The following is a 12,195-nucleotide window of genomic DNA, read 5'->3' on the forward strand; positions in this document are numbered from 1 at the left end:
ACAATAGTTAGCTGAGCCCAATAGCCTGTCAGTGACAATAGTTAGCTGAGCCCAATAGCCTGACATTCAGGGCACGCACCCCACGGCAGGCAAGCCCCCTTTGGTCTTCAGTTCCTCTCTAGATTGCTGCAGACTTCTTCTCCTTCCTGAGACTCCTCCCACAGGCATCTGCTTGGACTCCTGTTTTGCTCCACTTCTGAAATCGCCCCTTTTGATTTGACTGGTGTTCCCTAAAAAATCCTGTATGTAATTCTGGGAGAGGCTCACTCATCTCACATCAAGGGCATTTCCTCTTTCCCACGTTTTCCTAACCCGACTTAACAAAATGTTGAAAGGTTTATGCCGTACATAACCATGTTCCCACCCCTCCAGAACCCACACTTAGCGTTTTACTGCTGTTTTTATTTATCATGTATTGTCTTATCTCTCCTCTGCCCCCTGTATTTCAATGTGAGTCACAAACATTTGCAGAGGTAACCCCTAAACACATCAGTGTGCATATCACTAACCAGAATGTCCTATCTGCTTGCGATGCTACAATAAAGCGTACACACCGTGAAGATGTACAGATCTGATGAGTTCTGACAGATGCGCACAGCTGTAAGAGCCTAGTTGTTATCATGGTATAGAGCGTGGCCAGCTCCCTGTCATCCCTTCAGGGTTGCATTCCTGCCCCACCCCTGAGGGCACCTGCTGTTCTGGTAACCTACCACCCTACTGAGACCAGCCTGGTCCTGTGGTTAGTCCTGGCATTTCTAAACTTCCCAGACACATTCTGATGGAGATCCATCTGCTCAGGTTACACTTCATTCCCTGCTTGCTCATAGGGTGATTTCATGGCCTGGAGTCATCTCTTGGTGGCTCCTGCCTCCTGGCTCCAACACACATGTCTTTATTTGTGTTTGTGTGTTACTAGAAACTTGCCGTTTCAGCTAGTCTGACTAGCCAGTAGACTGGAGATTTGCTTGTTTCTGACCTCCTCTGCTCAGTGCAGGCACACATAACCGTGCCTAGATGTCTAGGTGGGTGCTGGGGACTTGAACTCAGGTCCTCACGCTTGCAGGAAAAAGCTCTTACCCACTGAGCCATCTCTCCAGCCCCTCCAACATGCATTTCTAATCCTCATGTATTTTTCTCCTTTTCTCTTTTGACTATCTCCAGCAAGGTGAACAGGGACATTAATTGGCCTTTCTCTTTCTGCTCTTGGGAACAGTGGAGTCTAATGTCACCTGAGCAAGTGCTAGGAGCCATGCTAAAGCAACACAAATCGGTGCTCTCATTTTACAGACAAGGAAATGGAGGCTCAGAGAGCTTGAGCTACTTGCCCAAGGTCACACAGTGGCAGAGGCAGAAGCTACTGAGTTCCACCTCTCCCTGTCTTCTGACTTGGGGTTGGGAGTTACATTTGGGTGGTCTTCCCCTACCTCGGGCTCTTTGTCATCTACTTCTCACTGGCTCTTTCCCACAGCCGTGGTGAAGAATCCACCCAACAACCTGTGGATCATCGCCGCAGTGCTGGCCCCCATCGCCGTGGTCACTGTTATCATCATTATCATCACCGCTGTGCTCTGTAGGAAGAACAAGAATGACTTCAAGCCCGACACCATGATAAACCTGCCTCAGAGAGCAAAGGTAATGTGGACATGGGGAGGGCCAGGAGTTTTGCCCAGCCTTTCTCCTGGGCTTGTAGGGTTATCGAGTACCTTCAGAAACATGTCACATCCCCTCATTCCAAAGGAGCGATCAGCATGTAACACACGTTCCTCTGTGGCTCACTCTCTCCCACACTTTCAAGTAGATGACACTCAGAGGATCTCTCGCCATTACTAGATCCTCTCACGGAAGGACCATTATTTTACAGACAGAGAAACTGAGGCACGGACAACTGTTAGCAAGAAAGATGTGAAAGATGTTAGATATCTTTAATAATTGGACCCCACCTCCCTGTACCAGCAAAAAGTAGCTCCTTCAACTCCGTCCTGGTTCCATGGATAGATAGCAGCAGAAGTGATGGTCAGACAAAGCCTGCAACTGTCTGAACATCCTAGCCTCCAAGTGAAGGTATTCCAAGGTTGGTTTGGGAGGATAACTGGGCCGTGGAGTTGAAGCTCCCAGGAATGAGATTAGTACCCTTCTGAAATTAGCCCAGGAGACCCTGGCCTCTTCTACCACACGGACACAGAAGAAGGGGGCAGTGTCCAGCCCAGCAGTGAGCGCTCACAAAATCCCAGCTATCCTGGCACTAGAACCTCAGCCTTCCAGCCTTAGAACTATATCTGCCTTTTATACGCCTCTTGGTTAATGGTGTTTTGTTGTATTGGCCCAGGTGACCAAGACAAGGTCTCTTGGCTCCTACACAAAACCTCTTTGGGCGCACAGACTCCTAGAAATTTCTCCGCCCCACTAATGACTCTGTTTCCGCCATTGTCACGACAGACAGACTATGAGATAGGCTGACAGCTACCAAATACCAATTCAGTAGCTCAAAGAAAGCCTGGCTTAGAGCCCTGTTCTTCCTCTGTCCCCTGCATGTCTCTTCCCCAGGCACCTCTGGTCACAGGGAGGGTGGTGGATTGAAGGCAGAAAACATCCTGAACCTAATTTTCCAGTCACATAGCTGTTTTTAATAGTCCCTGTGGTAAATGTCCACTCTGTAATACCCGCTGTTTAAATAACGCCTTACAATCTGCGTCCTTCTAGGTCCGTCACCTCATCTGTTCCTCACGGCTGTCCTGGGAGTTAGGTCACAGTCAGGGCAGGTTCCATTATTCTCACTTAACTGCCAAGAAATCTGGAGAGACACAGGGACTTGTCCAGTCATAGCACAAACAACAGAGGGTGACTAAGGCCTGCATCTGTGTGCATGTGTGTGCGCATGCATGTGTGTGTTATATGCACTTGTTAGTGTGGGTGCATGTTCAGTATGTGTATACAGGGACCAGAAGTTTCCATCAGGTGAGGTGTCTTCCTCTCTCACTTGCCATCTTTGTTTCTTCAGTCTCTCTCTGAACCGGAAGCTCACTGAGTGGGCCCACGCTGGCTCGCCAGGGAGCTTCAGGACCTGCCTGGTTCTGCTGTCCATCCCCTGCCAGCTCCAGGGTCACACATATGTGTCACCACACCCTGCTTTTGTGTGGGCTCTGGAGATCCAAGCAGTAGGCCCTTCCACAACTGAGCCTGCTCCCCAGCCCTCTGGGAGTTCATCCCCCATTCTCCGCCCACCCACACTCTGGGACTTGGCAGGGTTTCCGCTCCTAGCTCTGAACCTGGAAACTCCATCTGGCTACATAGACACGGGACAGCACACCACTCCCTCTGACTTCCCACACATTGCAATTTGTGTCAGCCATGGGATTTGCCCTTGGAGGGCCATGCTGGGCTCTGGTCTGTTTGCATGAGCACAGCTCACTTGAGTACAAGAAATCAAAGGCACTTTTATTCCATAGCAAGTGCTACATCTGTGGGGAAGCCGGAGCCTGATTAGACAGTCCTGTCTCCTGAGGCATCGCCTTCCAGGGAATGTGTTCTGTGTCTGTTGACATAAGACACCTGCTTCCCAGACACAGTGGGGTGCTGGGGAGAAGGGTACAGAGGGATCTGTCAAGCTGTGATAAACGAGACTGATCCAAGACAGAATATTTCATTTCCATCTGAGCTTGCCTACAACGTGAGTCTTTTTAGACGTAACAAGTAATTATCAGCATCACAGCTGAGTCCAGGAATGCAAAACGCGCCATACTGGAGCTGGAAAGGGAAACTTTGCCTTAAACCAAAATCTTCATTCATCTGCCGAGATGAGCAGCATCCTCCCTGGCTTGACAGCTCTGGAACCAGAACAGATGAGATGTTGGCGCCTCTGCAGAGCTCCTTCCGTGTGCCTACGCCAGGCACCGCGCTCCTGAGAACCAAGCCGACCTAGGTCCCATGAGCTGCTATGTGCTCCCGCAGGGCTCAGCTGGTTGCCTCTCCCACCGTGAGGGTGGTGGAGACACTTCAATTCCCAAAGCCCCTTTCTTGCAGGAAGCCAGCAGAGTGGAACTGCCTAGCGCTGCAGTCCTGCTGGGGAAGAGTCAGGGACACTGCAGTGACTGAGAGGCTGCTGCAAAGAAAGTGTGAGCAGAATTCAATGAATGCCAAGGGGCAAGGCACAATAAGAGAGTAAGCCCTGGGCACCAATCAGTAGCCAAGGCAGATGGCCCCAGGGACATTACTATATCCTTAGAATGCAGGCTGCAGAGCCGGGGAGGACCTGGGCACCTCTAATATACTTAGCATGCTAAGCAGAGGAGGCGAGGGAGGCCGGAGAGGATCATACACCCTCTTCAGAGACAAGGTACACAGACACACCCTGTTGCTATTGTTGTCAGCTAGGTTTGTGCAGGGAGAATGCTGAGACCATGGCATCCTGCTTTCCTGACCTCCTGTCTTCCTTGGTCACCCCTCTTTGTTCTTTGTCAGTGAATCTGCAGCCTTTCCTCCTAGCTCTCCCGTCATAGAAAGAGAACATGGTGGGAACTGGCGTCTTTACAAAGTTGCTAGAGCCCACCCAGATGCAGGGTCGGTCCTGCAGGGCCTGGCTGACAGAAACTGCTTGGGACAGGTCATTCATCCCCTAAGAACAGCCACTGTTTTCCTGTTTCTCATACACAACCTACATGACCTCGGCACAGTTATAGGGCCTCTTTGTGCCTCAACTTTCCCATCTGTCCAATGGGGATAGCAGTACTGTTTATGGTAGGCAGGTGTAAAGATCAAGTGGATTGGGGCAGACACATTCCTTTAAGCTCTGCCTGGTCTAGAATAAATGTCACACACAAATTGACTTTTATTGTTTCGTGTACTTTTGTCTTGAAAAGTAATAAAACTGTCTGCCTTTAAAAATTTTTGGGGCCTACTATTACAGGTGGTGGTGGTGGTGCTGGTGGTGGTGCTGGTGGTGGTGGTCAGGACTGAACCAGTGCCTGTGCATGGGAGGCAGGTGCTCTGCCACTGAACTGTGTATCCCCAGTGTAGAAGTTAGTATTTTGGTTTGGTAAATGTATGGAGCTCACTAGAGCCACATTGCATTACTGAGGATGGACGTTACCAGTGTGTGTCAGATAAGCAAGTGATTGATGTCAGGCAATTTTCAAAAGGTAGGGCCCATTGCCCTGAGAACCAGAAAAGCAAGGAGCTAGGCTTCAGTTTTTATCACTTAGCTGTGTTCTCTTGGGCACTCACTCACCCTCTCTGAGCTTTTGTGGTTTTTTCCTATAACATGAAGACTAAGGTTTACCTTGCTTTCATCTTTCAAAAAAGAGAAATCAATGTCTTGTGTGCTGTACCAAACATTTGTGTAATTTTTTAAAATTACTAACTAATTAACTTACTAACAATGTCTACCTTGGAAGCTGTCCTTTTTTAATGTCTCTGTTTTTATACACTCATAAGTGACCCGGACTTCAGAAGTATCCAGTGGATAAAAAGGGTGATGCATGAGCAGTAGGCAGAGGGTGAATCCAGGAACCAAGCCAGCTTGTCCCCTCTCGGTTCCTGGGAAGTCTTAGCTACTGGAGACAACATCTCATCCCTCCCAGATGAGCCCATGTTGTCAGGGCAGGAACCAGGCCAAGCACAGTAAACAGTGCCGAGTATTTGGCTGCCTGTCTCTTCTCAAAGTTGTCATTGAGAGCCCTCTCTAGAAGTGTGACTTCAATCTTCCTTCCTTCTCACAGCCCGTGCAAGGCTTTGACTACGCCAAGCAGCATCTGGGCCAGCAAGGGGCAGACGAGGAGGTCATCCCTGTGACGCAGGAAACGGTGGTCCTCCCCATACCTGTCAGAGATACTCCTCAGGAGAGAGAAACGGCCCAGGAGGGGAGCACCATCAAGACGGCTAAGTCTACGGAAACCAGAAAGAGGTAGGCACGGGCCAGGTTCACCCTCTAGGCAACAAGAGAAATAACTGGCGGTGACCCTCCCGGGAGTTCCTCTGCTCTCTAAAGCCTCCCCTGCTCACCTGGAATTCTGAGAAGGAGAGTAAGAGAGAAGAGAAGGCTCATAATGCCTGCTCCACACACGCCACCTTGTGAGAACTCTTGGTCCATCAGCCATGACACTGGAGAGGTAGCCCTTCTATTTACGATGACAAATTTGGCTTTGTCACACACTGCTAACGCCTCTAAAAGCGGCACCTTAGATTCGCGATAGTTGTGTTTTGCCAGAAGTGTCTCATAAAACAACTGCTGTCAGTCAGAATCGCCTGCTGAGTTTTTACTATGAGCAAAGCTCTTGAAACAATTGAGGACAGTGGCTAACATTAATGTCAGACATGCACGCCCACACCTGTGCCTGCACACATGTGAATGCTCACACACATGAAAATGGAAAAAGAAGAAAGGGAGAGGAAAAATAACTAGAGCGCTTTGGCTGGCGTTGAAGGATGGTAAATCTGTGTCAGGTTGGTTCTGCCCCCGAGAATCCTGTCATGAGAGAGACATGGAGACTAACAATTCGAGGTACCCGTGGTGGGGTCTGGGGAAAGCACAGTGGTAAAGACCAGAGACAGCAAAGACCCTCGCTGCCATCCAGGCATTGTCTCAGGCCCTTCCCCTGACTCCGAGGGTGGAGGGGTTGGCGTAGGTGGGATGGGTGAAGGGATCATCTAAGTTGGGGAGAGAAGTGAGGTGAGCGGGGCTTCTGCACACGGCATTTCCCTGGAGCTCGGCCTTCACAGTGGCTCGGACATAGTAAAATATGAAACCAGAAGATGGACTGAAATCCTGGATGGCCTTGACTGCCAGGCTCAGGAGATTGACCTGATTCTCCAGGCCACGGGAAGCTACCGAAACCTCTTCCAAGGAGTGATGACATCTAGCCATACTTCAGGACCATTCTCAAGGTGTTGTAGATGACAGATGGGAAAGATTAGGCAGGAAGACTCATTATAAAGCCTTTGGAATGGCTGTGTAAAGAGGCAGTGAAGTTGGTGGCGGACCCCATTCGTTAACTAAAGCAACCTCCTTGGCAACCCATCCTCCCTGCCTCGAAGCACTAGGGAAGCTGGGAGCACTTCCTCCTCCCTGCATCCTTCTCTTCCCGTTCTCTTTATTTAACAGATGTTTGCTGCCTATTTGCAGTTTACCAGGCTCTGGAGCTATCCGAAGGAGCAAGACAAACTTTCTATTCATGTGGAAGTCACAGTCTGGACTAGAGTGGAGAGAGAGTCGGGGGGGACTGTTTTAGATAGAATAGGGAAGACCTTACTGATTCGTGTCATTAGAAAAAGGTGCCATGGACATGTGTCAGCCATGAGGAGGCTTCCTGGGGGAGGAATGATCCAAGCAGATGGAGCCGTGTGTGCAAAACCCCGAGGAGGGGAATTCCCTGACCTGCCTGAAGAAAAGCAATGTGGTCAAGAAGGCTGGTGTGTACTAGCGAGGAAACAGCAGCAGATGAATCAGGAAAGCTGCCTGTAGCTGGTCATGTCAGGTCTTAGAGAGCAAAGTCAGACTGGGGTTTGTATTGTAGATGAAGATCAGAAGTCATGGGCAGGTTTGAGAAGAGGGTGGATTAAAGGTTGGCTGCGCCTGGATTCACAGGAGAAGGAAACCCCAGGAGGCCCAGGCAAGAGACAGTAAGCACTGTGGTGCAATGGCTGGACTGTGAGAAATACTGTGAAGGAAGCTGGCCTTAGGCTGCCATAGGCTTTGGAAATGAGTCAAGTGCGTTTGCCGTGTGTTTGTTTAGTGAAAGCTGGAAGGAGATCAGCTTATCTGTCCCCGGTAGATACACAAACGGCAGTGCTAGAGTCATTCATTGTATGAGTCTGGAGTCCACAGGAGAGGCTCAGAGTAAAGATACAGTCATGGGAGTCGGTGGAGTTTTGTTTTCCTACGAGACTGGGAAGCCTCATCCAGGATGGGGGAGACAGAGAAAGGAAGCGCTCCGAGAACTAAGCCTTGGAAGCATTGCAGTGGTTAGAGGTGTTGATGATGAGCCAAAGTCAGCACAGCAAAGGGAAGATGCAAAATAGGATGAGACGAAGACAAGGAGAGAAGTCAAGAAGTGACAAAGTCATCTGAGGACAGAGGGACCCCACTGTAGATCATTGGCCTCCATGTCTCTCCCATCTCCAAATTCCTGGGGGCAGAATTCCACACGACACACTTTTACAGTCCTCCTGATGCCAGCAGAGTTATTTCCTTTCTCTTTTTTCTTTTTTTATTTTCATGTGATATATGGTGTGCACTTGCACGAATGTTCAAATGTGTGTAGGCACAGGCGTAGGTGTGCATGTGTATGTGGAGGTCTGAGGTTAATGTCAGCCACCATCCTCAACTGCTTCAAAGAGTTTTGTTCATAGGAAAAGCTCTGCGTGAAGTCAGGCAACAGAGTTGTGTTTTATTCCAGAAGCTACTGGTACCTTAAAATGAAGTAAAGAGCAGAGCGGTGGATTTCACCTTATGTGGAAAATAAAGTTGAAGGCATAAATTAGTCACCTATAGCCCCATAACAAAGCCCTCCAACACTTCGATGCTTAAAACAAACCGCCATTTGTTCAGCTCATGATTCAGGTGGGCCAGTAGCTTGAGCTCTGCTGATGGCTCTTCCGGTCCAAGCTGGCCGATGTTATCTGGAATTAGCAGCACACCAATCAGGTGATAGAAATTGAGTCAAGCAGGCTGCCTTCTTGCCAACAGCCTTGTCTGAGGGGGCCCAGGACACGAGTCCTCTCTCCACATGGGCTCATGTTCCAGCAGACCACTTCCATCGGGCTTTCACAAGGGGGTTCCGAGGGTTCAAGGGCAGCAAGAAAACAGCCCCCAATGCAAGCATTTCTCCAGTCTTCTGTCATGTTCTTTTCCTTCCTGTTGGCCAACCAAGTCATGTGTAGAAGACTTCGCAAAGTTTGGTTGCATGGAGGGATGAACAGAGCTGGCACCATTACTGCAGTGGTCTCCCCAGCATAGGAGAGCGAGCAGAGCAGAATGGAAACACAGCAGGCAGATGGTTTTCCTAGAGGACGCAGCCGCTGTGTGGCTGATAGCATTACTCTCTTGCTGATCCTTGCCAAGCACAATAAAGTCAGGCTGGCAACTTTTCACCCATTTACAAGGAACTGAAAAGGAAGACTTACTAAATTAAGATATTGATGCAGCTCTTCCAGGAAGAATAAAAATTCTTTCCTCCCTATTCAGATGGAATAATTTAAATCCTACAGAGATTGATTTTTGAAATTTGTTTGAAAACAAGCATTTCTCCTTGACTAAGCAAGGATTCACCTCTTGATAATTAAGTTCAATTATGTGTTCCCATTTTATTAAGAAATGCTAGCTTATGAAATAAAGAGAAAGGGAGCAATTTCCACACGGCAGCATGATTTCTGCATCTGCTCCTTTATTTTATCATGAAAATGTAATTTTTCTAAAGGCAGGCTACAACATTGCCCAGACTGTTACATAAACCTCATCTCTGTTCATCTGTGTCTGATCATGGAAGTCTAAGATCATTTGTGGAGATTGTGTGTATTCATGTATAGTACATGTGTGTTTGAGTGTGTGCATGTGTCCACATTCATGTGGAGGCAGGTCAAGGTCAGGTGTCTTCCTGTCTTCCTCCATGGCTCTCCTCCTCTTCCTTTTTTTTCACTGAACCCAATGCTGGGTAGATTAGTTGCCCATCGAGCCCTAGGGATGCGCAGGTCCCTGCCCTTGCACTAAGAGACACACCACCAAACTCAAGTTCTCTTGCTTTTGTGGCAGGCGCTTTACCAATTGAGCTTCCTCCCCAGACTTATTTAACTACCAAATCTAAGACCAAACCCATTATGAATCAGGTTTCTGATTTTCCCATTTTGCCACATCAATTTCTACATTCTGGCTTCTTGTGGACTGACTGTAAGCCCTTTCAAAATGGATTTGCTAGATGAACCCCCCAAATTTGCAAGTGAAAAAAAATCAATGATTTAACAGTTATTTGATATTCTCAAATTTTTAAAGATTCATTAAAAACAGAAGTCTGATCAGTTAGTCACTGTTGGCCTGCCTGATAGGCAGTGTTCAGGTCCCCTTCCTCCTGTCTGGAAACTTGGTGATGCTCTTTTGTTCATTTGTGGTTGGGATTGATGGGCCAGGTCAAGGTTGATGGGTGGTCAATCTCATAGGACAGTCATTTGGAAAGGATTCTTTCGCTATTGATGAGTCATACTGTTTAGGAGTTGGTTAGTCCCCATACAAGCCCACCTCTGCCTGCAGGGCCGGAAAAGGACCATTGATTTCTGTCACCTTAGGTCTCAGTCTCTCCCCTGACTTGTACTTGCTTTGATTAGTGCCATGTACACACATACGCTACACACACACTTTTTGTTTTTGGCCAGGAGTTTGGAGTTGGATACTCATTGTAAACAGAGGTATATAGGCAGAGACAAAGAATAAAGCAGATTGCAATTTTGCCCACAGAGAGGTGCTTGATGTCACCTTTCTCAGAGTGAGAGAAACTCCAGAAGATTCTCTCAAGATCAAATGGGGAAAGGGGATTAAAATGTTACAAAAATCACTAAGTAGCTTATACAAAAGTAAAATAGATTACAAAAGGCTTTCCCCTCCCCCACCCTCCCTAGAGTTAAATGAAAATCTTTTTATCCAATAAAGTCAGCTGGAAAGTAGGCGCCGTTAGCTCTCAGATTCCAGATACAATTCAAGGGTGAATGTCTCCTGTCTGTCTATCTATATGTCTCTACATATGTGTGCCTTTTCCCCACAACCAGCATTCAGTGCTCAAATAGCTGGTGTGTAATTAATATATATATAATCACTAATATGCAATATATTATATGATATATATAAGTATACATTCAATCACTTAATGCCTCACCCGTATTTCCCACCTAGAGTCTTTGTAGCACCAATGTGGCAAACTGTTAAAATTTTTTCAGCCACATAAGTTAGAAGATTAAGTGAAACAAACTGAATCCAGGACAGAATTGATCAAAGCCTTTGATATGCTACCACAGTTAGCAGTAGCCAAAGAAGGAACGCAGTGAGCATTTCCCAAGCCCTGTGTGCTAATGTTTAGTTCTTGTGTGCTACAGAACATGCTTGGCAGATAGATGCTGCCTCATCCCAGACATCCAAGCCTTCAGTCTTGGTGACTTGTAGAGTTCTGTCTTAGTTAGGGTTTCTGTGGCTTCAGTGAAACACCATAACAAACAAAACAAGTTGGGGGAAAAGGGTTTGTTCGACTTACACTGCTGTTTATCACCGAAGAAGTCAGGACAGGAAGTCAAGCAGGGCAGAAACCTGGAGGCAGGAGCTGATGCAGAGGCCATGGGAGGATGCTGCTTACTGGCTTGCTCCCCTGTTTTGCTCAACCTGTCTTCTTATAGAAGCCTGGGATGGCACCACCCACAATGGGATGACCCCTCCCTGATCAATCACTAGTTAAGAAAATGCCCTACAAGCCAGATCTTATGGCGGCCTTTTCCTCCATTGAGGTTCCCTCCTTTCAGCTAACTAGTTTGCGTGTAAAGCTGACCGTAGGACTCGTCAGCACAGGTGCCAACACGTGCAGAACTGAGCATTCTAAACCCACACAGGTGGTGGGGGAGGAGGAAGAGGAGTGTGCTGGGATGCACAGCTTCCCCCAATGACCGAGGCGTTGATTCCACTCAATGTTCCATTGCAAGCGTTAGTTTGTCTGTATTTTCTAAATGTGGGTGACTGACGGTAGAAGTCCACGAGATGGCTAGGCATCTGTCCCCTCATCGTCTTCCACACAGGCAGGTCAGTATTTCCGCTCAGCCTGTCCCCAGGTAGGCTGTGAGGTCCGAGGGAGAGCACACTCCAGAGACAGTAAAGTCTCAAGAGCCAATTCCCCACAGAGTTCTGGAGGTGAGAGTCCAGTCCTGCAGAAGGATGAAGGCGCTATGACTTGCTCCCATCTGAGGTTGCTGCCTGAGACATGTTCCGGGGTTAGGTGACTTGGCGTTGCCTTGCTTAGCCCAGGAAACCACTCTTGGCTTCCGTGACATTCACACTCCTAGCTTTCTGACCAAGGTGGACCACCTCCAAATCAGGGATCGTTATTGTGACCAGGGACCAGGCTTGGAGGCACTCAACATGGTCCCTGGCACACAGTAGGCACGCCAGCTGTTTGCCCTCAACATAGTCCCTGGCACACAGTAGGCACGCCAGCTGTTTGCCCTCAACATAGTCCC

The 12,195-nt window shown here is 48.2% G+C and overlaps 1 protein-coding gene across 6 annotated transcripts in view; it reads left to right on the top strand.

Moving 5' to 3' along the window:
- The window catches only part of Kiaa1549l (KIAA1549 like), a 272,186-nt gene that overhangs the window by 193,807 nt on the left and 66,184 nt on the right, over positions 1 to 12,195 (top strand). For all 6 annotated transcript variants that reach the window (XM_026787686.1, XM_026787682.1, XM_026787683.1 and 3 more), the window contains 2 exons: positions 1,469 to 1,632; positions 5,715 to 5,899. In XM_026787686.1, the coding sequence (XP_026643487.1) occupies positions 1,469 to 1,632; positions 5,715 to 5,899 (349 nt within the window). The remainder of the gene's footprint in view (positions 1 to 1,468; positions 1,633 to 5,714; positions 5,900 to 12,195) is intronic.

Source organism: Microtus ochrogaster (genome assembly GCF_000317375.1).
Source record: "Microtus ochrogaster isolate Prairie Vole_2 chromosome 14 unlocalized genomic scaffold, MicOch1.0 chr14_random_1, whole genome shotgun sequence".
In the NCBI taxonomy this organism is placed as follows: Eukaryota; Metazoa; Chordata; class Mammalia; order Rodentia; family Cricetidae; genus Microtus; species Microtus ochrogaster.